This window comes from Martes martes, assembly GCF_963455335.1.
Source record: "Martes martes genome assembly, chromosome: 5".
NCBI lineage: Eukaryota > Metazoa > Chordata > Mammalia > Carnivora > Mustelidae > Martes > Martes martes.
In genome coordinates this window covers 140,373,881-140,400,007 of record NC_137892.1, presented here as the reverse complement: position 1 = coordinate 140,400,007, position 26,127 = coordinate 140,373,881, and the positions used below count along the sequence as shown (strand labels likewise).

Sequence of the window (26,127 nt, the reverse complement as noted above, 5' to 3'; positions counted from 1 at the left end):
TTCAGAGCTCCCTTCTGTGTGTCTTCCCCCACTCTCTGGGGTGAATTAAAGGATGAGCCCCAGCGGGACCTGGGGTGGGGCAGGGTGGGTTGCCCATCTCCCTGACCCAGGCCTGTTGTCCTGTGTGTCCCTGGTGGGTGCCTGGTTCCGGGGGTGCGGACTTGGGCCTGCAATCCCTCGGCCCTGCCCCTGTTGCAGCTGGCTGATGTGGTGATTCCTTAGAGATGCAGCTCAGTCCTCCACCTTGGGGCACATTGTGCCCTGTCTGGGAACGGGTGTGCCCTCTTCTTCTGTGAGGCAGCCTCCCAGCAGCACCTTGGCTCTCTTTCCTAATTACTTTCTAGATCTCACTTGGGGGCCACCATTCCAAAACCCTTGGGAGGCCCGGAAGTGTCAGGGGGCTTTTGCAAGTTCTCTAGGGCCTGGAAGTCCATGCCACAATTTCAACTCCTCTGTGCCTGGAGGCAGTGGAGGAGAGATTGTGGGGAGGGCCACGCTATGAAAAAGGTCGCCTGTGGGGGTGCCAGACTCAGGCCAGCTCTTCCCTTCTTTCCTCGGTTTCCCTAAGTGATGGGGTAACAGTGGGGCAGTAAATGCAGGGACACTACCTGTTTCTCACTCTGCTTTTTCTCTCCCAGGCTAGCTCTCTCCCCAGTTCAGCGCATAGGGCAGAGAGAGAGAGAGAGAGAGTGTGTGTGTGTGTGTGTGTGTGTGGAGTAGGCGGGAGGAAGCAGCAGGCAGAAAAACCTGTTATTTTGTTTGGCCCTCCATTTCAAATTTCTCTTGACACATTCCAGGGTGAAAGAAGTCAAGATCTGGCATCTGATTCACAGATGATCTCCAGGAAAGAGGATGATATCTCAGATTATTAAGATGGACACGTCATGCTTTTCATGTTGTCCAGCTATGTGGAGGCTGTGTGTCACAAAATTAGAACAAGGTATTACTTCTCCTTGCATTTTAACTGAGATCGGAACCTTCCATTTAGATCGTAGAATTTCTGGTACTCCAGCGCTGGTTGGGAAAAATCGAGGGACCTGACATCCAGGCTGCTTCTGCTCGAACTCGAAGGAAGATGACACGGAGACAAACTTCTCTTCCTTCCCAGTTTTGTTCAGGGCTGCGTCTGGTTTGAAAATCTGGAAGAAAGGTGGGAGGGCACCTCTTTTCCACAGAAGAGGGCCACTGGTGTTTGGAGCCAAATCATCTTAGAGGGAAGAAGGAAGTGGTTGCTGTCATAGGGGCCAGGAGAACCTTCTCAAATAAAAACAGTCTGCGCATGCCTCCCTCCTGGGATATTTGGTCTTTGTTGAAAGTGCAGTCAGGCCTGTTTTGGGCTTGGCTGACCCCTTCCCGCTCACCAGAACCCTGAAAGGCTTTTTGTTCAGGTAGTGGTAGAAGAACACAGAGGTTATGAAAGGCCCGCTGTTTTAGGTCTGAAAAAGTTATCTGTCCCAAGGTGAAGATGTAATCAAAATTGTTTTTTAAAAATCCCTTTGTCCAAAGGCAAAAAGAGAATGCAAGGAATAGAAATGGCTGAGCAGCCAAGAAACATCTCGGTATTTTTACAGAGTCACTTTTCTGTTTGAGCTCTGTTAATGGCCGGCCATTTCCCTCTTCCCCTCCAGAACACTGGAGTCTATTCACCATTCATTCACCTGGTCTCTGGAACATTCTGAGGGCAGCCAAGCAAAGCACCAAGCCAGGCAATCTCAGGCTTTGCAGACATCTTACGCAGGTTTAAGAAACCTGAAAAGATGTTTTGTGGCTCCGCTGAAACGGTGGGTTGGGGGGAGGGCAGAAAGAGGGAGGGGAGTCAGTTCATTCTCCCCTCTCATGTGAGACAACATCAAATGAAGAGAAAATACTAGGAGGAACTTAATCTGAAACCACACAATAAATTATTATTAATATTATTATTTAAACATTTTATTTATTTATTTGACAGAGATCACAAGTAGGCAGAGAGGCAGACAGAGAGAGAGAGGGGGAAGCCGGCTCTCTGCCAAGCAGAGAGCCCGATGCAGGGCTCGATCCCAGGACCCTGGCATCATGACCAGAGCAGAAGGCAGAGGCTTAACCCACTGAACCACCCAAGTGCCCCATTATTATTGTTATTTTTTGAAGATTTATTTATTTGACAGAGAGAGAAAGCATGAGAGGGAACACAAACAGGGGGTGGGAGAGGGAGAAGCAGGCTTCCTGCCTAGCAGGGAGCCCGATGCAGGGCTTGATCCCAGAGCCCTGGGATCATGACCTGAGATGAAGGCAGACACTTCATGACTGAGCCACCCAGCTGCCCCCAAACCTCACAATATTAGACAAGCAATTCATTCATTCTTTTCCCTTTTGTTTCTTTTTTCCTTTTTTCTTTTTAAGTAATTTCTACACCCAGCATGGGGCTTGAGCTCACAACCCTGAGCTCAAGAGTCACAGGCTCCACTGCCTGAGCCAGCCAGGTGCCCCGGATTCATTTTTATTTTCATTTTTTCTTTCTTTCTTTTTTTTTTTTTTTAAGATTTTTATTTGTTTAACACACAGAGAGAGATCACAAGTAGGCAGAGGCAGGCAGAGGGAGGTGGGAAGCAGGCTCCCTGCTGAGCAGAGAGCCCGATGAAGCTCTATTCCAGGGCCCCAAGACCATGACCTAACCTGAAGGCAGAGGCTTAACCCTCTGAGCCACCCAGGCGCCCCTGACTGGGAGTTTCAATGCTCTACTTTCCTCCTGGTCTCCTCCTCTGCCAGGGCAACACCGGCCCCATCCCTGAAGGAAAGGCTCTGTCCCTTGTGGTCAGGAAGGGAGCTCCCCACGACCTGTGATGACCTCAGAGGGAGCAAGATGTGCACCAATGGGGAGAAGTGAGAGCCAGGGTTTGGCCCCCGGTCATGCTGCTGGTTCCAGTCAGGCAGTGGTGGGAGATGAGGCTGGAAGGACAGGCTGGAGCTACAGTTTCAGGGCCCCTGAATGCCAGGCTAAGGATTTTGAAATTTATCCTTAGGTATGTGGAGTTATTGAAGACTTTTTATATCACTTTCTTTCTAAGGAATTATTATGGGGGCGCCTGAGTGGTTAAGCCTCTGCCTTCAGCTCGGGTTATGATCCTAGGGTCCTGGGACGGAGTCCTGGATCAGGGTCCTTGCTCAGCGGGGAGCCTGGTTCTCCCTCTCCCTCTGCTGGTCCCCCAGCTTGTACTCCCGCTCTCTGGGTGTCAAATAAATAAAATATTTTTAAAAAGAATTATTATGTAATAATTATTTAAGAATTACTAAGTAATCATTTATTGTGTAGTAAAAGTTATTATATAAACATAAAAACAAGAAAATCTCCTAATCAAATAGAAATAGAAGTGCCACACTGAACAAGCCATTATTATACTACATAAGGGGTAACCACTGGATACATTTTGGGAAAGAATGGTCTGTACATATGTTTATCCATTAAAACAAAAAGGGATAGGGACACCTGGATGGCTCAGTTGGTTGAGCATCTGCTTTTGGCTCAGGTTATGATCCCAGGGTCCTGGGATTGAGTATCGCATCGGGCTCCCTGCTTAGCTTGGAGCCTGCTTCTCCCTCTGCCTGCTGCTCCTCCTGCTTGTGCTCTCTCTCTCTTTCTCTGACAAATAAATAAAAAAAAGAATTAAAAAAAAGAAATGTCTTTAAAAAAAAAAAGAATTGTCCACTCACGGACATTGTTCATTTACACTTTCAAACAAAGACATTTATCTTACTATTTATTACAAAAGTTTTCCATGTTCATTGTCAAATCATCTGCATCTGTTGAAAAAGTCATTGAGGATAAGCAATGTTAATAGTTTGGAGTTAGAACTTCTGTGTGTGCGTGTATAGTTCGATGCATGTATTGCGGAAGTGGACTCTTACACAGATACTGGTTTTACATAGATTTATACACGCTGTGAACATCTTAGAGTGCCAGTAAATACCTCGCTATATCATTGTATCTAATGATCCACCAAGTGGATGTTCCATCTGTTCAGCTCCCGACCACTTAGGTCACATAATAAAAATCCTTATGCCTGTGTCCAGTTCTTTTCTTAGTGGAATCACGCTAGTTATTTTCTTTAAATGTTATTCTGGGATACAGGAATTTTATATTTTTGTAGTAAAACTCATATATTGGTTGATTTTCAGATATTCCCATGATAAATTCCACTTGCCTGTGGTATATATATATATATATACACACACACACACACGCACACACACACATATATATAATATAAATATATTATATATAATAAATTTATATATAATATATAAAATAAATATTATAAATATTATTATATATCTTTAAATATTTATTTATTTATTTATTTATGAGAGAGAGAGAGAGAGAGAGAGAGAGCACAAGTGGGGTAGAGGGAGAAGCAGACTCTCCATTGAGTAGAGAGCCAGATGGGGGGCTTGAAAGCCAGGCCCCTGGGATCATAACCCATGCAGAAGGCACACACTTAACTGACTGAGCCACCCAGGCAACCTCTTTTTTTTTTTAAGGTTTTTTTTTTTTTTTTTTTTTTTTTTTTTAGATGTGAGAGAGAGAGTATGTCTGCCCATGCACACACAGGAGCGGAGGGCATGGGTGGAGGGAGAGGGAGAAGCAGGTTCCCTGCTGAGCAAGAAATCCAGTGTGGGGCTCCATCCAAGGATCCTGGGATCATGACCTGAGCTGAAGGCAGATGCTAAACTGACTGGGCCACCCAGACACCCTGTGATACATCTTTATCACTTTCTTTTCTTTCTTCTTTTTTTTAAGTAGGCTCCCGTCCAGCATGGAGCCCAACGTGGGGCTTGAACTCATGACCCTGAGATCAAGACCTGAGCTGAGGTCAAGACTCAGGTGCTTAACCAACCGAGCTACCCAGGATTCCCTATATTATTCTTTATATATATTGCTGGGTATGATTAGATAAATCTCTCGTTAAGGGGTCTTCACTCTTACCAGGTACATTGGTCTGAGCTTGCTCTTTTCTTTCTTTCTTTCTTTTCTTTCTTTCCTTTCTTTTTGTTTTTCTTTCTTTTTTTAAAAAGTAAGTTCTATCCCAATGTGGGGCTTGAACTCATGACCCTGAGATCAAGAGTCACACACTCTACCAACTGAGACCTCCAGACAGCCCGAACTTTCTCTGAGCTGTTTTTATTTGGTTTTGATATTCTGGTAATGTTGGCCTCATAAAGTAAGTTGAGCTTGAGCTCCAGAAAAAAATTATTATAAAGTTATTCATAAGTAACTTTATGGGATCACTTACCCTAGCTCCTCCCACTCTCCAATCTGTCTAGTATGTTCCAGTTACCCAGGACTCCCCTTTTCAATCCTCTGGCCAGAAATCTGGGGTTTTAGTTACTACAACCTGTTACACACTTCTACGGCTGTACTTCTGCCTGTGGCTAAGCAGTTTACCTTTGGAAGGTGGAACTATGGCAAATTGTTAAGTTGATGATACTTCAGTTCTTGTCTTCTCCAATCTTCCTGTCACTAGTTATGTTTTAGAGTCCTCAAACTGCTGATCTAGGTATTTTATCCAGACTTTATAATTGCATTCAGAGGGAGAGACAGGGAGGAGGGTGCTTACTTCACCTTACTGGGAACTGGGATTCACAAATTTGGTTTCAATTAATAATTTAGGGGTGCCGGGGTGGCTCAGACAGTTAAGTGTCTGCCTTCTGCTCAGGCCAGGATCTCCGGGTCCTGGATCAAGCCCCACTCAAGCCTGCTCAGGGGGGAGACGGCTCCCCGCACTTCCCCTGCTTGTGCACGCGCTCTCTCTCAAATGAGTAAGTAAAATCTTTTAAAAAAATAATCTAGTCGTAGCTGCCTTTCCACTCTAGTATAAACTAAGCCCTCTCTTTTTCTTTTTTGTTGTACACTAACTTCCAGGAAAGGAGAAAATTTAAGAACTCATACAAGTAAGAATTTTGGCATCTACAAAATCTTTTTTCCCTTTGAGCCCATCTTTGTTTCTCTTCAACTCCCATAACCTTCTACCTCTTTCATTAAATCCAACCAAAGAACAGACAGGAAGACAGACAGGCTGCTCCAATATTACTATGAGATTTTCAGATTTTTGGTCTCTGCTTTAAAATAAAGGGTTCCCTTAAGGCCATACTTTGCTTAAATTTCAGGCCTCCTTCCCGACATTTCTCTTGAAACAATCAATGAAGGAAGTGCATTTTGTTTATGACTGTCCTTTAGATTTTATTTTTTAAAGTAATCTCTATACCCACCATGTGGCTCAAACGCACAACCCTGAGATCAAGAGTCAGATACTCCACCAACTGCATCAGCCAGATACCCCTAGGACCATCTTTTATATGAAGTGTGGGGCACATCAAGTATCCTACTGTATAGGAGAGAAACACATGATCACAGAATTGAAGAATTTTGTAGAGTGCATAGGTGAAATGGCTGGGGTCTCTGGTATCATAAAATCAAATGCACACAGGCCAGTCTTGTAGGCCAGATAGGGAATGGTAGAGGCTATGATAAACTTTCCAGAAAAGATTTTGTCTCAAAAATTTATCCTCTGGAAGGAATAGCCATTAAGCTCAGCTTCAGCTAATTGTTAGTGCACAAGAACATATGCCCCTTGTCATTGATCTTTCCATTTTTTCAAGAAGTCAAGTTGGGATTTTTTGTGAAATCCTTAACACGGGCTTTTTTTTTTTTTTTTTAAGATTTTATTTATTTATTTGACAGACAGAGGTCACAAGTAGGCAGAGAGGCAGGCAGAGAGAGAGGGGAGGAAGCAGGTTCCCTGCTGAGCAGAGAGCCCGATGCAGGGCTCGATCCCAGGACCCTGGGATCATGACCGGAACCAAAGACAGAGGCTTTAACCCACTGAGCCACCCAGGCGCGCCAGACACGGGCTGTTTTTAACAGTGTTTGGGACAAATAAGACACAGCTGTATCCTGGATCTAGTATGTAAGATATGACCTCTGGCTCAGGTACAGGTTGAAATGCAGAGCAAAGGAGATGGAACTCCCTCTTTTCCTGGAATTATCTAACCATTGACCTTTCAAAAAGATGTAGCTTTGTAACTTCCTTAGAATGAAGAGGTGAAAGGGGGCTGATGGGTAGGCCTTTGGAGGAGACCAAAATTGGGTTACTTAAAAACCACTGGTACACCATGTCTTAAGCATTAAAATTCTACAGCAAGAGGCTTGGCTGCGGGACACATCTATGGGAGGTTAGGGTTTGGATTAAATGCTGGGCTTTGAGGTCCACAGAACTCTCCAAGTATATAGCTTTCTGATGATCTGACCCAATTCAAGAGATTACATTATTCAAATGATCTTTTATTACAGAAAGGACAAGCTACTTAAGCTCAAACCCTAAGCCACGCATGTGTAATGGTGAACACAGAGCAATGTTTTGAGGATGAAATAACATACACTGTTCAGCACAGTGAGGCGGACTTGCTTGCAGGTATTTTGAGTAGCAGCGACATACTCCCACAGATGCTTCGGGAGGAATAATCTAGGGGCTGTTGGCTGAGAGACTGGAGGCAGAAAGAAAAAAAAGCAAGATTGGAGTTTAGAAAAAGGCAGGATTTGGAGATAATTTTAACAATAGGAATATCTAAACCTTGGAGGATGGATGAGATCCTCAATACCATGTACATATACAGAAAATGCTGATGACAGAACCATGGGTGCTACTTAGAAGCAGCAGTAGAGAAGGAATGTTCAGAGAGGTAGGAGGGAAAAAAACCCCCAGAACACAACAACCCAGGAATTCCAGTGCCCTGGAAAACAAGAGAAACATTAACATGTTAGATAGCAAAATCAACATCCATTTGGCCAAAATCAACTTTACGCCTGCATTTTGGCTGCCATGAAATAATGACCAACTTTGAGGCAACTCTCAATGTGACTTCTATTCAAATGATCTTTAGCGGGTACATGGACTAACAATATAAAGGCGTAACTCTTTTTACTGTGCTTTGCCTTACTGCCCTTCACAGATGCTGCATTTTTAAAAAATTGATGGTTTGTGACAACTCTGAATCAAGCAGGTCTATCAGTGTCATCTTTCCTCACTTAGTGTCTCTAAATCACATTTTAAAAATAATTTTTAAAAATTTTTAATAAACATATAATGTATTACTAGCCCTAGGGGTACAGGTCTGTGAATCGCCAGGTTTACACACTTCACAGCACTCACCGTAGCACATACTCTAAATCACATTTAAAAAAAAAGATTTTTATTTGACAGAGAGAGAAAGAGAGCACAAGCAGGGGGAGAAGAGGGAGAAGCAGGCTCAATCCCAGGGTCCTGGGGTCATGACCTGGGCTGAAGGCAGTTGCTTAACCAGCTGAGCCACCCAGGAGCACCTCTAAATCACATTTTGGTAATTCTCAAAATATTTCCAACTTTTTCATTATAATTGTTATGGCAATCTGTCATCAGTGATTATGACCCTCTGAAAGCTCAGATGATGATTAGCATATTTTAGCTTTAAAATTTATTTTTAAAAACTTTGTTTTTAAAAATACATAGTGGTAGGGGCACCTGAGTGGCTCAGTCGGTTAAGCATCTGCCTCCAGCTCAGGTCATGATCCCGGTGTCCTGGGATTGAGCCCCGCATTGGGTCCCTGCTCAGTGGAGAGCCTGTTTCTCCCCCAGCCCCACACCCTGCTTATGCTCTCTCAAATAAATAAAATCTTTTAAACAAACAAAAGACATAATGGTATTGCATACTTAATAGATGAATGTAACTTTTATATATATGGGGAAACCACTTTATTGTGCATTTACTGTATTATGGTGGTCTGGAACTGAAACTCCCAGTACCTCCGAGGTATGCCTGGTAATCACACCTTCAACTTGGAAAATATCTGATTATCTTATATACTTTCATACCTAATGCCAGGACTTTTAACCAAAATATATATTTTTTAAAAGATTTTATTTGTTTATTTGACAGAGAGAGATCTCACGCAGGCAGAGAGAGAGAGGAAGGGAGGCTCCCTACTGAGTGGAGAGCCCAATGCGGGGCTTGATCCCAGGACCCTGAGATCATGACCTGAGCTGAAGGCAGAGGCTTAACCCACTGAGCCGCCCAGGCGCCCCTAACCAAAATCTTAAGCAGGTGGTTGTAATTTTGAACACAGGCAACATTACAAATGACCTCTATCTATTTTACTATTGCAGTTAACATTTTCAAAAAGTTCTTTTTTCAATTGATTTTTTTTTCTATAGCTTTTCATACTTGAAGATACTTATAAATCCTCTTTCCCCCACATCATCTCTAGTCCTTCCTGCTCTGTGGTTCCAATTACACGGAAATTCACGATCTTGGTCAAAGTATCATTTTAAAAAATGCCCAGAGGGGCACCGGGCTGGCTGTCAATAGAGCATGTAACTTTTTTTTTTTTTTTTAAAGATATTTGACAGAGAGAGAGAGAGAGAGAGAGAGAGCGCGCGCACAAGATGGGGAATAGCAGGCAGAAGAAGGAGAAGCAGGCTCCCCACAGAGCAGAGGGAGCCTGATGTGGGACTCGATCCCAGGACCCCGGAATCATGACCTGAGCCGAAGGCAGTCGCTTAACTGACTGAGCCACCCAGGTGCCCGAGCATGTAACTCTTGATCTCAGGTTTGAGTTCAAGGGCCACGATGGGTATAAAGCTTATTTAAAAAAAAAAAAAAATGCCCAGAATTGAACACCATGGTTCTAGATATGGTGTGACCAATGCCAAGGATATGTATCTCTCATTTTGGGTGTCAGATAAAGGACAGAAGTAGCTCTTTCTGGGTTAAGTTTCAATGCTGGCTCACTAAAATTAGTTGGGATTGGTAATGTAGGTTTGAACTTCCCTCCAAACCCCTTACCTATGCATTAACATTTTTTTTTGAAGACTTTATATTTTATTTATTTGACAGAGATCACAAGTAGGCAGAGAGACAGGCAGAGAGAGAGGGGGAAGCAGGCTCCCTGCTCAGCAGAGAGCCCGATGCGGGGCTCAATCCCAGGACCCTTGGATCATGACCCTAGCTGAAGGCAGAGGCTTTAACCCACTGACCCACCCAGGCGCCCCTGCATTAACATTTTAAAAGATTTATTATTTTAAAATAATCTCTATACCCAATGTGGGACTCCAACTCATGACCCTGAGATCAAGAGTCACATGAAAGGTGCCCCAGGCCTTGTTTTTATGTACATTATAAAGCACACTAAATTGCACTGACAGGCAGCACGCTCCTTTTAAACAGCTCATAGCAAAGCTCAAGGTAAATTACAACACCCTGGAGTTTTTTCTCATCAGGAACCTGTCATACTGCATTACTCTGTATTTCTTTAACATAGAGCTCCACTGATCCAAGCCCTAGGTATGTGCTGTTTTCCCTATTTCTGAACTCATTTTAAGAGTGATTAAGCTAATGTTATTAACTAATTGCCTTTTCATACTCTGACTCAAAAGAGACTGTAAGGAAGCATTCACATTGTTACTCAACTGATTAAATAGCCCTGTCCAAACCGAAGACCCTATTTCTCTAATACCTGGTATTACTTGGAACTATATTAAGAGGTGAATATAGTAGGTTTGTATTTAACATACCAGTTTAGGTATTTTTTTTTTTTAAGATTTTACTTATTTATTTGACAGAGATCACAAGTAGGCAGAGAGGCAGGCAGACAGAGAGGAAGGGAAGCAGGCTCCCTGCTGAGCAGAGAGCCCGATGTGGGGCTCGATCCCAGGATCCTGGGATCATGACCCGAGCCGAAGGCAGAGGCTTTAACCCACTGAGCCACCCAGGCGCCCCAGTTTAGGTATTTCTAAAAAATACTCAAGCTTTTAGTTACTGTTTTCCATTTTCACATTTTATTTTCCATCTAATATTATCACACTAAACAAGATAGAGACTAAAATTACCTAGACTACAGCTGATCAGTAAAATTGCTTAGAGAATGGGGTATTATGATTTGCTAAATATCCCAATTAGCCTATTGCTATATATATATACACAGTATGGCTGATAATAAAATACCTTTGATACTAAATTTAAAATATAGTTTTGTAGGGTGCCTGGCTGGCTCAGCCAGTAGAGAATGCGACTCTTGATCTCAGGGTCATAAGTTCAAGCCCCATGCTGGGTGTAGAGCTTCCTTAAAAATATATATATACATAAAAATAGTAGTTTTTGGACTTAGGAGTACATGATGGTCACTGCTATAAAGCATGTTTTTTTTCTTCAAACATGATCAATGTACCACTCGCACCAGAACCACCTATCTTGAAAGAAAAAAAACCTAATTTGGAATGATCCAATAATGCTTGTTAAGACAAATTTCCTGAGGCACCTGGGTGGCTCAGTGAAGTGTCTAGACTGTTTTGGCTCAGGTCAAAATCTCTGGGTTGTGATTTCAAGCCCCAAGTTGGGCTCCATGCTCAGTGGAGTCTGCTAGAAATTCTCTCTCCCTCTCCCTCTGTCCCCTTCCCCCGCTTACACGCCCACTCTAATAAAATCTTCAAAAATAAAAAAATTTAAAAAAAGGTAATTTCCCTATGTATACCGGTATGGAACAATCTCCAGGACTCCCAAGATATTAAAGGAAAGAAAGGCAGCCACAGAATATACATAGTATGCAGCCATTTATAGAAGAGCAAAAGGGTGCACATATTCACACCATCTGCACAGACCATGTGTAGAAGGACATACAATGGATTAATATTGACTCCCTCTGGGAAGGGGCAACTTATGAGGCAGAAGACATTTTATGCCATATATTTCTTTACATCTTTTACATTTTAAACATGTGTATGAACCATCTACTCAAACAATATTCTTAGGCTTATTCTGGCCCTCCTCAAGTTTTGGAATTAGGGCTTAAAAATATAAATTTTTATGTTTCCCAGATAAGTCTCATTGAACAGCCAAATTTGAGACCAATGTTATGAATATTATCTTTCTAGGATACTATAAAGCTTGCCCTTTATTGGGAAAATCTTCAAAAATTAGATAGCTGTCAAATTCAGTATAAAAAGTAGTGGGTCCATTGAAGCAGCTGTTTATAACTTCAATTCATAACATACATTGACAACATAATAGCATGACCATGCAAGACAAAAAAATTTTTTAAGAAGCAGGAAAAAATTATTTAAAATACTGACTTAAAAAAAATCAGAGATCTTAAAAAAAATTAGATCTTTTCTGTGCTGTTTGTGCAAATTCTGCATTTTTAATTCTAACTTATTCTAAGAAACAGAGTAAGAATAGTGGTGAAGGAAAAAAAATACTAATTTGGAGTGCACTGTATAATTACGGATGAAAGTAATCAATTTGTTTTATCATTAAATTACTCTAACATAACAACAGGGAAAGCCAGCCTGAGATGCAGAGAATAACCAATAATTAGTTGCCAAAACAACTGGTTCAAGAATGTATTAGGATGATGCCCAGTACTTTTTTCTTTTAAAAAGACTTTTTTATGAGAGAGAGAGAGTGAGCACATGCGTGCCCGAGCACACAAACAGGCGGAGGAGCAAAGGAAGAAACTGAGCAGGGAGCCCAACCCAGGGCTCTATCCCAGGCCTTCGAAGGCAGACCCCTAACTGACTGAGCCACCCATGCACGCTCCTCCCAATACATCTTTCACTAGAGTTTATAGTTTTAAGAATTATCGATATGGGGTTCCTTGGTGGTGCAGTCCACTAAGCGACTTTTGGTTTGGCTCAGATTGTGGTCTCAGGATTGTGGGATTGAGCGAGCCCTAAATCAGGCTCCACACTGAGTGCCATCTGCTGGAGATTCTCTCTCCCTCTCCTTAAGCCCCTCCCCACTGCTTGCTCTCTCTTTCTAAAATAATCTTTTAAAAAAATGTCAAAGCAGAAGATAGTAACGAATCTAAGTTATTTCATACAAGATGGTTAATGTGGTTCTAGCCACAACAATGGAAATTAAGTCATGCAAAAACTTGGTACTGAAACAATTATTTTCATAAAAAATTTAAATGGTACCAACTGTTTATCTGGATGAAGACACCCAAAACAAATCAAAATTTTATAACAGGCTGAAAACATGTTTAGAACATAACTGCAAGCTGAAGGCAGCAGCCTGGAAAAGTGCTGAGCATGAATTTTGAAACCTGACTCAATTTCAATCCAGTCACATAAGTTATTTGTGATCTTGTCAGTTAACCACTTTGGGGTTCAATTTTCTCATCTGAAAATATGAAATACAGCACTGTCACTTCTTGTTTAAGATGGGAAAACATGTGAAATGACCTAGCATGTGACTGCGGTTTGATGTGAAGTTCTTGCCTTCCCTAAGAGAACAGTGAGAAACAACATTCCAAAATTTTACTGGGCAAAACTAGTTATTCAAATATTCAATCATTCAAAAACCTTATTATTCAAAACTAATTATTCGAAAGAGTAAAATGAGACCCAGAAATATTTAAGAAACACAAAACTAGGGGTAGGGGTGAAAAAGACTTGTCTGTGTTACACAGATAGTATGTGACAAGCTTGGGAGAAAAGCCTATGTCTCCTTTTCTAGTTCTCCAGTGGTTGTCTCCTGTAGTTTCCTGGTCTAGTAAGGGTCCAGGGAAAGATTCTAACTCCAGAAAGACACTGAGTCAATATACTATTGAATTATAATTTTTTCTGGAAATTATGGGCTCAGGCAACAAGTAGTTGTCAGGAATAACAAGATATAAGTACCCAAATAAACCTGAATATGGTCATTTCAAAGCACCAGTCATTTCAAAGCAAAAGTAGTTTGAGTCAACTCTAACATAATATACATTTAAGTCATTATGTGAATTTAAGTTTTTATTTGTGTATTTCACTGTAGTGCTGTGACAACAAAATGACATCTGTGTACCAGAGCATACATACATCAACAGTAAGATGTAACTTCTCATTACACCACTGCTAGAATATTTAGCTTTTTGTAGGACACATAAGCATGTAAGATGGCCACACCAAATAATTTTCTGGGTTTTTTTTTTTTTCCTTAGATAACCTTAATTTTTTATCAGTAATACTTTATCAACCTGTTAAGAGAACTGTAAATTACCTGGGTGATGGGGCATGAGGGCACAGGGGAGGAATCATTCAACTGTGTTATACTGTAATAGTTTGCTAGAGTAATCTCACACACACCAATAAGGAACTGTCATCATAATTAAGGGCTAGTTACTGTTGTTAGTTGCACAATGATAAAGTTCTTTTGAAAATATTGGTTAGCCCACTTATATATGAAAAATGCCCTTTCCACTTATGCAGAAGAAAAAAATATTCAGAAAGTTATTTTTGGCCTTGCTATGTCAAAAAGTCAACTGTACAAAGATCTATGTGTCAAACCTAAAATTATAATTTTAAAAGTCTATTAAAAACAAAAATGTCATGCATTTTTATTATCAATTATGCAGAGGCTTTAAAACTGTTGCAAGACCATATAGTATATATTAGCTTTTATACTGCTAATGCACAACTAACAGCAAACTTGATTAGATTAACAGAAATCTGTCTTAATTACACCTTTATATATCACACTAGAGACAAATGCCACAAGATCTGCAGAAACATTCAGTTCTGAGTACTTAAATGGCAGGATAACTTTTTGTGTTGTAATCCATCACATACAGAATAACAAAACAAAAGGAAAAAATTCTGCAGTTCCACGTTACAAAAAAACGTACTGCTGTAAAATATTAAGAAGGGGTAAAGGATATCGCCTATAACACAAAGTAACAACTAGTGTCAAAGAGCAAACAAAACTCCTAAATAAAAATATCAAAATACACATAGCAACTGAAGCACAAATACTGCATTAAATACAGTAAAGATTTAATAAGACTAGTTAATAAAAGACACAAAAATAGGGGGTGCTAGGGCAACCAGTAAATAAAACCAAAATAATGGGGAAAACATATGAAGCATTGTTTTTCCCCTAGTTGGGGCACAATTTTTTTTTTTTTGGGTGTCTTTCCATTCATATAATACCTAACACTGTACATTAAGATATTAATGTCACAGAAAAACTTGGTTCTTCCATGAAATTCTTTAAATTCTTGATAAATTTTTCAAAGTAGACATTATTATGAATGAAAAACAACCAACAAATGGGCACCTGTTGTTTTTAACACTGCAGATTTACAGGAACTTTTTAAAAGTTATCATAATCTTTTTTGTCTTTTTTCCCCTCAGCTTCAAATCCATCAACTCCATCGCTATCCCTTCTTCGTTTCCTGTTGTTGTGGATGTTAAAACGTTGGCTCATTTGGGGTAATGGATCCATGCCTAGAACTTTGTGTATCTGGCGGAATGCAAGGAGTCTCAATGCAAACTGCAACAAAAAGAGCCAGAATTCCGAGTTAATTTTAAAAACGAAAATATTATTAACTAGACTTCTATCTCCATATAATATAAAAAAGCATATTTAATTAAACACCTTGAATAATATTCAGTTTCACAACCTAAATGCTCTGTATGTTCTAGTGTTTATATTTTCAGGCTTTTCTGTACCCATGTCGTTTTTTTTTTTTAATTTTTATTTTATTTATTTATTTTTTAAAAGATTTTATTTATTTATTTGACAGACAGAGATCACAGGTAGGCAGGGAGGCCGGCAGAGAGAGAGGAAGAGAAGCAGGCTCCCTGCTGAGCAGAGAGCCCAATGTGGGGCTCAATCCTAGAACCCTGGGACACATGACCCGAGCCGAAGGCAGAGGCTTTAACCCACTGAGCCACCCAGGTGCCCCCTGTTTTGGTTTTTAAAACATAAGCTAAGAGGTGCCTGGGTGGCTCAGTCAGTTAAGGGTCTCTTGGTTTTGCCTCAGGTCATGATCTCAGAATCATGAGATCATGTCCCAAGTCAGCTCCACGCTGGACATGGAACCTGCTTAAGATTCTCTCCCCTGCTCCCTTGACCCCTCCCTGCCCTACTTGCATGCACTTGCATTCTCTCAAAAAAAAAAAAAAAAGAAAACAAAAAAAGACTTAAGAAACAAGTCTACAAAAATTCAGTATTATGTCATTTAAAAAAAAACCTTGAAACTGAAACAATACACAGCAAAAGGAATGTAAATCTCATTGAGGAAATCCCTCTTTGGCTTCTACCCATGTATTTTCCCATTTTTTCTGTGGATGCCCATGTGTATAGGCTGCACATATACACACATGCACACACACTTTCCCAGGTTTACAAAAAAGGGTCACATTTCTTCAACTTGTTACTTCATGAACTAAAATCAAAATCTTCACTAAATGGTTACGTACATGCAGAAATATGTTAGGCATCAATGTCACAAGATTTCGTAAGACATTCATCAAATTTCTGGGAATATATACCTCTTAAATTGATTCAAGGAGATGAAGCCATTTGATTATATGGCAAATTTCACTATATGGTTATAACCTTCAATGTAAATGTTTAGATTATTTTTTGAGATCTAATTAACATACCCGAAGAGTCTCCCTTTTAAAGGGTACAATTCAGTGTATTTTAGTATACTTATTCAACCATAACCACTCTCTAATTACAGAACATTTTCACACTTTCACCCCCACAACCCCATGACCCAATGTTATTCATTCCTGAAGCCATCCACCCTTAGGTCATGGTAACTACTAATCTACTTTTCCGTTTCTACAAGATTTGCATGCTGTGGATATTTCATATAACATCTGGCTTGGCTTCTTTCACTTAACAAAGTGGCTGCTATTTAGACTATTTTTTAAAGAAAGGATTTTATTTATTTGAGAGAGAAACAGCGAGAGAGAGCACAAGCGGGTGTGTGTATGTGTGTGTGTATATGGATACACACACACACACACACACACACACACACACACACACACACACACATATATATATATATAAATATATAAAAATATATAGAACCAGGCTATCAGGAGCCTGATACAGGGCTCAGTCCTAGGACCCCAGGATCATGACCTGGGCTGAAGGCAAGGGCTTAACCAACTGAGCCAGGCTCCCCACCTCCAACACACTTGTTTTTCAGAGAGAGAGTGTGTACATGGGAGGAGAGGGATTGTGGGCGGGCAGAGGGTGAGGGAGAGAGCACATCTTAAGCAGACTCCATGCCCATTGCTGAGCCCAACATGAGGATTGATCCCATGACCAGGAAGTCAGGACCTGAGAGGAAATCAAGAGTTGGACACTTAACTGACTGACGCACCTGGGTGCCCTGAGACTATTTTTAATACCTGATTATTTTCTTCAGCTGAGATTTAGTTGTTTGTTATAATTATCTGTATGAGAATTTATTATTCTAGAACTTTACCCAATTATACGATTCTGATTCCTTAGGACTTTGCCTCATATGTTGGCTTTTGAAATCCTGAAAGTCTCCAAATCATCTGTTAAGGACTTGATATAGCATTCTATTTAGTCTGTAATTCTGGATTTTTGCCAGTAGTGGGTGCTTCTCTACTCATTTAAGCTATAAGGCTGATAACCTTCTGAAGTGAGAACTAGGAATATTTATAGTTAATAGGATACTAATTCTTTATTGAGAGATTTAGAAAAGATAAACAGAATAACGCTTTCTTCTGTATTCATGGAAAATACCCAAAGATACCTGATATGTAATAATGAATACTAACACATTTCTACCACAGGGATATTGCTGCTAAACATCAGCCTATTTGAATACTAGAAGTTTCTAAATGAAAGAATACTCCAGTAAGTAAAACTAAGCATCTAAGGCTAGAGTGAGCATCCTATAACCTCTTATTCTGTATGTATTTCTAACTTTAACAAGGGAAAATTCTGCCACACAATTGGCAATTATTTAGCAGCAAACAAAATTTGAGGACTGATACTGGAATAATTCTCAAAGATATCTTGGAATTTTAAAATAACATCAAAGAAGATTTGAGGTTTACCTTACAATTACTTTTTGAGGGGGGAGGGTGAATACCTATGGGAAGGGATCTGAATAAATGACCAAGGCTGTATCTTGAAGAAGCAACTTGTAAAGATTACTGAAGAATAAGACTACAGAGGGGCGCCTGGGTGGCTCAGTGGGTTAAAGCCTCTGCCTTCGGCTCAGGTCATGATCCCGGGGTCCTGGGATCGAGCCCCGCATCGGGCTCTCTGCTTAGCAGGGAGCCTGCTTCCCCCTCTCTCTCTGTCTGCCTCTCTGCCTACTTGTGATCTCTGTCTGTCAAGTAAATAAACAAAAAAAATCTTAAAAAAAAAAAAAAAAAGAATAAGACTACAGAAATACACAAAAATAAAGATAAGCATTATTGGGGAGAGGGGGGTAGACCTAGACAGAGACAAAGGAAGAAGAAAATTATTAACATGGGTGCTATAGGTCACCAAGAAATAAACTCAAATCAACATGGGTACAATTTGTAATTCATAGAGCTTATTCGGATTTTACAGGTTATATATGCACTCCTGTGTGTCTTTAGCTTTAATGCAATTTTGTCGTATGTGTAGCTTTGAACAGCTACATCACAATCAAGATATTAACTGTACCATCACCAGAGACTCCCTTTATAGTCACCATTAACAATCCCTACACCCACCCCCATCCCTAACTCTTAGGAACCACTACTGTTCTCCATCTCTGTTATTTCATGAATATTACATAAATGGAACAGTGCAATTAACTCCTTCACTTTTAACAAGGACATCTGTCACTCCCACCTAAAGCCAGACCACTTTCTTCAAAGTGACGTTAAAAAAAAATGCCTTTCGAATGTGAATTCTTTTAGTTTTTGAATGCCCTGCTCCTAACCCTAAATTTCTTTTCCCTTAGAATTTACAAATAATTCCTCCTTTAAGCACCAAGGAAGAAAAAAAGCCACTTAGAGTAACTATCTCCATCCCCAAAAATTAAACCCAAAGAAATACAAACAAAACTTGTCTAATAAATTAATCTTAATATGACATAGCAATTTACTTTAATCTTGAAATCTTCCAAATTCCAAATTATCGTTGCCAGAAGAGATAACAAATCAAGAACTTAAGTCCAGTACCTAAACGTCTTAAGAGTCAATTATTACTAGTTCATTGCTAGTTGCCTTTTCTCCCCTTAGTACAGTTTTGGAATAAAAAAAAACAAAAGTTATAGTAGTTTTAGATTGACTTTTTTCATTCATTCGTTTTTTCTTTTCTTTTCCATAAATCTTTTTCCAATAAAATTATCAATTGATAACGATGATAATAGCCAACATTTGTTAAGATCCTTTTATACACCAGATACTGTTAATACAGTTGAACACATTAACTCATTTAATCCCCCCAATAATCCTGCTTGAGAGAGGATACTATATTTATCCCTGTTTTACAGGTGAGACAGCACAGGTGGTATTCAAACTCAGGGAGTCTTGACTCTAGAGCCCACACTCTTTTCCCCTCAAAATATTTTATTTATCTGAGAGGGAGAACACACGCACAAGCTCTCACACAGGTGTGTGGAGGGGGGACAGAGGGAGAGAAACTCAAGCAGACTCCCTGCTGTGTGTGGAGCCTGACAAAGGGCTGGATCCCACAACCCACGAGATCGTGACCTGAGCTGAAATCACCAGTCCGACACTAAACTGACTGAGCCACCCAGACGCCCTGAACACACACTTTGAATGAACTACATTAGACAGCCTTTCCAGTAGCAAGACAGACGTATAAATTTTAATAATAATCACCACAAACCACACAGCATATCGCTTCTTAAAACCAGAGTACATACACAGTTCCCAGACTGATCAAGACATATAACCTAATTCCCACATTTAAGACGATACTGGAAATACAGCTGTATTTTTATATAATACGTTTACTTCAGACATACATACTATAGTTAAATACAATTTAAGATTATGTTAGTGAAAACTAATTAAATTATATGCCCTCCTAGGGTTTACTTACTAAAGAAAAAGAGAAATAAATATTATACAGTGACTTCTTTTGAAGGACAATTATAAAAACCAAAACTTTAAGGGCAGTGACCCAACAACAAAGCTTTGGGATTAAGAACACACTGGTACCTGTGCGCTGGATGTGATGTCTTCACGCTGCTGGTCAGTCATTGTTGCCAAGGTATCAAATGGATCCTTCTCACAAGGATCCAGAAGTCCAGGACTACCTACAAGCAATCAATATATGGAGAAAAAGGCATTAGCATTATCCATTTGTAAAAGAAAGAGTTCTTATTCAGTTGCCAACACCCAAACATTAAGAACAAAGCAAAACTTACCTTTAAGAATAATGCCTGAAGAAATGCACTCAAAAACTCTTCTTAGTGCATCTCCAGGGCTCTGAGGACTAGAAGCGCTACTGATTGCTTTTTCTACTAGTAACTCCATAGCCTAAAAATAAAAACATAAAAAAAAATGTGTTTAACAGCTTATAGACCAAAGGAATCACTCATTTTTTATAAGATTTTTATTTATCTGAGAGAGAACAAGAACAGGAACATAAGCAGGGGGAGTGGGAGAGGGAGAAGCAGGCTTCCCACAGGGAGTACAATGTGGGGCTTGATCCCAGGACCCTGGGATCATGATCTGAGCTGAAGGCAGACGCATAATGACACTCACCCAGGCACCCCCAAAGGAATCACTCATTTTCAAACACCAGAATGACAAATTACTTATGAAGTGGTCATTAAAAATTTTAAAAGACTGAAAACGTTACACAGAACAGATCATGAAACCAGAATATGAATCACATAAAAACCATCAAAATGAGGGGCGCCTGGGTGGCTCAGTGGGTTAAGCCTCTGCCTTCGGCTCAGGTCATGATCTCAGAGTCCTGGGATCGAGCGCATCGGGCTCTCTGCTCAGCAGGGAGCCTGCTTCCCCCTTCTCTCTGCCAGCTTCTCTGCCTACTTGTGATCTCTCTGTCAAATAAAATAAATAAAATCTTTAAAAAAAAAAACATCAAAATGAAATAAAACAAGCAATGAATACAAAACTCTTGAGGCAATATGTAACTTACATTTTTAAAAAATACTGTAATTTATGCTTAATGAAGAAAAATGTAAAATAGATTAATAGGGTTTTTTGGTTTCTAGTTTTAATTACTGCTGGTCTTTCCTATGAAATGGCAGTCCTTAACATTCTTTTTTACCCCAAATATTTTATTTATTTGAGAGAGAGCACACATGAGTGGGGAGAGGGGCAGAGGGAGAGAAGCAGACTCCCTGCTGAGCATGGAGCCTGACTCCAGCCTTGATCTCAGGAACCAGGGATTACAACCCAAGCCAAAGGCAGACACCCAACTGACTGAGCCACCCAGGCACCTCACTCCTTAAAAATTCTTTACGTATTTAGGGCTCACATGTTTGTTCTTTAAACCTACAGTTAGGGGTGCATGGGTGGCTCAGTTAAGTTAAGCACCTGCTTAGGGCATGATTAAGTTAAGGATTCGCTTCAGGGCATGATCTCAGGGTCCTGGGATTGAGCCCTGCACTGGGCTCCCTGCTCAGCAGGGAGTCTGCTTCTCTCTCTCTGCCCTTCTCCACACTCATGTGTTCTCTCTCTCTCTCGTTCTTTCAAGTGAATAGATAAAATCTTCAAAAAACCAAAACAAAATAGAACAACAATAAAAAAACCCCCTACAGTTAGAGCAGGTTAACATCCCAAGTAATGAAGACTTGTTCTTTCTTTATAAACAATGTATGTTATCTAAATTTTCACTTAATGCACAAATGAACTTCTATTATCTTTAAAGAAAATATAACTTATGCTTTTGCTATAAATTACACGAGACTCAAAATTTAAACCAGAGAAAAGTGAAAAAGAGAAAAGTGGAAATACAGACTTAGAAAGGAGACATGAAGTGTTCTGAATGTTCTTAGAAAAATCTGCTTTCATTTAGATTTTAAAACTTGAGATATAATTCACATAAGAACCATTCTTTTTAAGTGTACAATTCAGTGGTTTTTAGTATACTTACAAAGCTGTTCAACCATACTCGCTAATTCCTGAATATTTTTCACCACCCCCAAGGAAACTCCATACTCGTAGCAATCCTTCCCCACCCTTCTTTTCCTCCAAATCCTGGCAAACCACTTTCTCTGTCTACAGATTTGCCCATTCTGGACATTTTTACAAATGGAACTATATAAAATGTGGCTTTTTGGATTTGGCTTCCTTCACTCAGCATAATGTTTAAGGTTCACTCATATCATAGCCTTTACTGAAATTTTAAATATGACCACCAATATAACATTCAAAGAAAGTGAATAGACTGGAACTACAGTGAAATCCTTAAAAAGATAATGAAGCTGAAAATACCTTAGTGAGAACCTATTTTTATTATTATTATTTTTAAAGATTTTCTTTATTTGACAGAGAGAGCGAGAGAGCAGAAGCAGGCAGAGCAGTAGAGGGAAAGGGAGAAGCAGGCTCCCCGCTGAGCAGGGAGCCCATGCAGGCCTCGATCCCTGGACCCTGGGATCATGACCTGAGCCGAAGGCAGTTGCTTAACCAACTGAGCCACCCAGGCATCCCGTGAGAACCTATTTTTAGTTGTGTACCTAAGAAGCTTATGGATGTAACCTGAGGTAAAAACCATATCCACCTATTCACCTAAGGTCATCTCGCAGATCTTTTAAATAGGAATAACTCTAAAAAGTTTGGACATGTGGAGACTGCAATTCCAAACAAATTAGAAATAAATTATAAGAGAGATGGAAATTTAAACAGACAGTATACATTAACAGCTACAAAAAATGATAGCCGAGCAGCATGGGACTGAAAACAAAAAAGAAAACCAAAAAAGACAAAAAAAAAAACCAAAAAAGAAAAAAATGTAAATCACAATGAAAAAATTTAGTTCAGTTTATTCATTAGAAAAATACAGGGAGGGGCGCTTGGGTGGCTCAGTGGGTTAAAGCTTCTGCCTTCGGCTCAGGTCATGATCTCAGGGTCCTGGGATGGAGCCCAGGCTCCGCAGGGAGCTTGCTTCCCCCTCTCTCTCTGCCTGCCTCTCTGCCTACTTGTGATCTCTGTTAAATAAATAAATAAAATCTTTAAAAAAAAAATAGGGAGATGGTCAAGACTTTTTAAAAAAAAGAATTAAAAAAAAAAAGAATTTTATTTATTTTTATTAACATATAATGTATTATTTGTTTCAGGGTACAGGTCAAAAAGGATTTTCATTAAAAATTTTTAGTATCTTAAGATATCAGCTTCAGTTACTTACTTGTTAATTCTATGAATGTATTATGAAATGTATTATGAAATTTCTCTCACTTTTTAAACAAACCAAGTATTATTTTAAGATATCTAATAAACTATGAAATCCTTAAGGATAGACCAATGTCATTTATTTTGAGCTCCTGTGCCTAGCATAAGTGGCCAACATATAGAAAATACTGAATAATAAAATGCTTAGAAAACAAAATACTTTTTTTTTTTTAAGATTTTATTTATTTATTTGACAGAGAGAGAGAGATCACAAGTAGGCAGAGAGGCAGGCAGAGAGAGGGGAGAAAGCAGGCTCCCTGCTGAGCAGAGAGCCCGATGCGGGGCTTGATCCCAGGACCCTGTGACCATGACCTGAGCTGAAGGCAGAGGCTTTACCCAGTGAGCCACCCAGGAGCCCCGAAAACAAAATACTTTTGAAAATAATCCTGCTTGTAAGAGAAATTAAAGGTAGTAATTATAAAAATTATTGATGCTATGCTTAAATTACAAAATTGAGTCACAAAATATGCAACTTTCGTAAATATAGTTGACCCCGAATAACATGGGTTTGACCTGTATGGGTCTACCTACATGTGGATTTTTTTTTTTCTTCAATAAATGTATCAGAAAAATTTTTGGATATCTGTGACAATTTGAAAAGACAGATGAACCAAAGAGCCTTGAAACAGCAAAAGAATTTAAGAAAAAGGTATTACTATAAGAATACAGGATATAGGGGCACCTGGGCAACTCAGCTGTTTAAGCATCTGACTTGATTTCGGTTCAGGTCATGATCTCAGGGTTGTGAAATCAAGCCCAATGTTGGGCTCTGTACTAGGTGTGGAGCCTGCTTAGGATTCTCTTTCTCCCTCTGCCCAACCCTCTCCGTCTCTGAGGAAAAAAAAAAGATTACAGGATTTAATGCATACAACACAAAAAATGTAATAACTGTGTTATTGGTAAGGTTTCCAGTGAAGAGCAGGCTGTGAGTAGTTAACTTTTTGGGGACTCAAAAGTTAGACATGAATTTTGACCTGTGTGGGGATTGGTGTCCTAACCCCTGCATTGTTCAGGGGTCAACTGTATCTCAAACTTTTTATTAAGTACTTTCAGAGAATGTTAAGAGAAAAATAAGTATTAAATAATCAGCTATAATCTTGGTATGTCAAGATACAGGATGTGTTCCAAGTAATTCAAAACTTTAACAAAATCTGCTTACTAATTGATCTTAAGAAATGAGAACTTATTTTTACTTTTTTTTTTTTAAAGATTTTTTTTTATTTGACAGAGAGAGCAAGAGAGCACAAGTAGCGGGCGCAGCAGGAGAGGGAGAAGCAGGCTCCCTTCTGATCCACACAGGCACTCCAAAAAATAAGAATTTATGATTTATACTTACACGTAAGGGTAGAAACTAAAACCCAAGAAAGAAATAACTTATGGAAAACCAAAAGTCAATACATCAACACGCACAGTAAAACTAAGTCCACTATGTGCCTTCTGCTATGAAGTAAACAACTGCAAAAGCAGAATACATATGGTTTATAAGCTCTGAAATGTATGCAAAGTAAAAGGACAACATCAAAGATACATACTATTGAATCAAAGAAATAGTATTTAGACTGTACCATAAAGGATCTTGGTTGCTTAAGTTATTTAGAGAGAAAAGCTCTCCATATTAAATTATTTGAAATCTATGATTGTAGTATTTGCTTTCAAAACCACTCAAAATCCCTCTCTGGCATTCAAAATGTTGAAGTGAGAATATGGTGGGTCCTCTGGTGTGAAATTCCAGCTTTCCCTGGGTCTTCTGGTAGGAGCCATGATCAACTGTGCTGATAACACGGGAACCAAAAATCTGTGTATCCCTATGAAGGGGACCAAGGGATGACTGAACAGACTTTCTGCTGCTAGCATGGGTGAGACGGTGACAATGAAGAAAGACAAACCAAAGCTCAGAAAGAAGGTACATGGAACAGTGGTAACTCAATAATGAAAGTCATACAGGAGAAAAGATGGTATGTATCTCTATTTTGAAGATCATGCGGGGTAACAGTAAACAATAAAGGCAAAATTGAAAGGTTCTGCTATCACAGAACCAGATGCAAAAGCATATGTAGACTTGTAGTCCAGGATTTCATTCAATGCCAGCAGGACTGCATGATTTTTCGGTGTATTTGTAAAGAAAAAAAAAAAAAGAAAAATTATTTGTGCCTTCCCTACCCTACCACTCAGTGAAGCCTATTTTTCCGTAATAATGCTTACTATGTGGCAAGCAACATGCTAAGCACTTTATATGTGTGATTTCATTTAATTCTCATAACTAGATACTATTATACCCTAATTTTAAAAGTGGGGGTGGTGGGGGAAACAACTTAAACAGGCCGTCCAACGTTATACAGCTAAAACATAAAAATTAGGCTGGGATTCAAACCCAGGTCTGATTTAAAATATATTTTTGTTTTTTAAAAACCCACAATTATATTTTAATAAATATCCCGTATCAATGGGTGGATCCAGACTGATAACTAGTTTCCTTGCATATTAGTTCCTTTTTTTTTTAAAGATTTTATTTTCAAGTAATCTCTATACCCAACGTGGGGCTCCAACTCACTACTTGAGATCAAGAGTCACATGCTCCATTGACTGAGCCAGCCAGGCGCTCTACTGCCTAAAAATACACCTTATAAAATTGTGGTAACACAAATACTTTCATTTGGTGGCAGTGTAAACAGGTAAAACCTTTTTTAGCGTATAACTGACAAATTCAAAAATTTACAATAGGGGTATTATACTTAACGAAAGCACAAAAAGGGGCGCCTGGATGGCTTAGTCCGTTAAGCATTTGCCTTTGGCTAGGGTCATGATCAGGGTCCTGGGACTGAGCCCTGCGTCAGGCTCCTGGCTCAGTGGGGAATCTGCTGCTTCTTTTTCTCTCCCCACTGCTGCCTGCTCGCATGCTCTCTTTCTCTCCAATCAATTAAATCTTTAAAAA

At 39.6% G+C, this 26,127-nt stretch overlaps 1 protein-coding gene across 4 annotated transcripts in view; it reads right to left on the bottom strand.

Annotated features, from left to right (window-relative positions):
• Positions 1 to 13,783: 13,783 nt before the first annotated feature.
• ZFR (zinc finger RNA binding protein) overlaps positions 13,784 to 26,127 on the bottom strand; it is an 84,923-nt gene continuing 72,579 nt past the window's right edge. For all 4 annotated transcript variants that reach the window (XR_013966912.1, XR_013966913.1, XM_080805054.1 and 1 more), the window contains 3 exons: positions 20,201 to 20,312; positions 19,992 to 20,089; positions 13,784 to 15,315 (listed from right to left, as the gene is read on the bottom strand). Coding sequence is in view for 2 of the 4 variants with exons in the window: in XM_080805054.1 (XP_080661180.1) it covers positions 15,136 to 15,315; positions 19,992 to 20,089; positions 20,201 to 20,312 (390 nt within the window). In the remaining 2 variants the exon portion in view is untranslated. The remainder of the gene's footprint in view (positions 15,316 to 19,991; positions 20,090 to 20,200; positions 20,313 to 26,127) is intronic.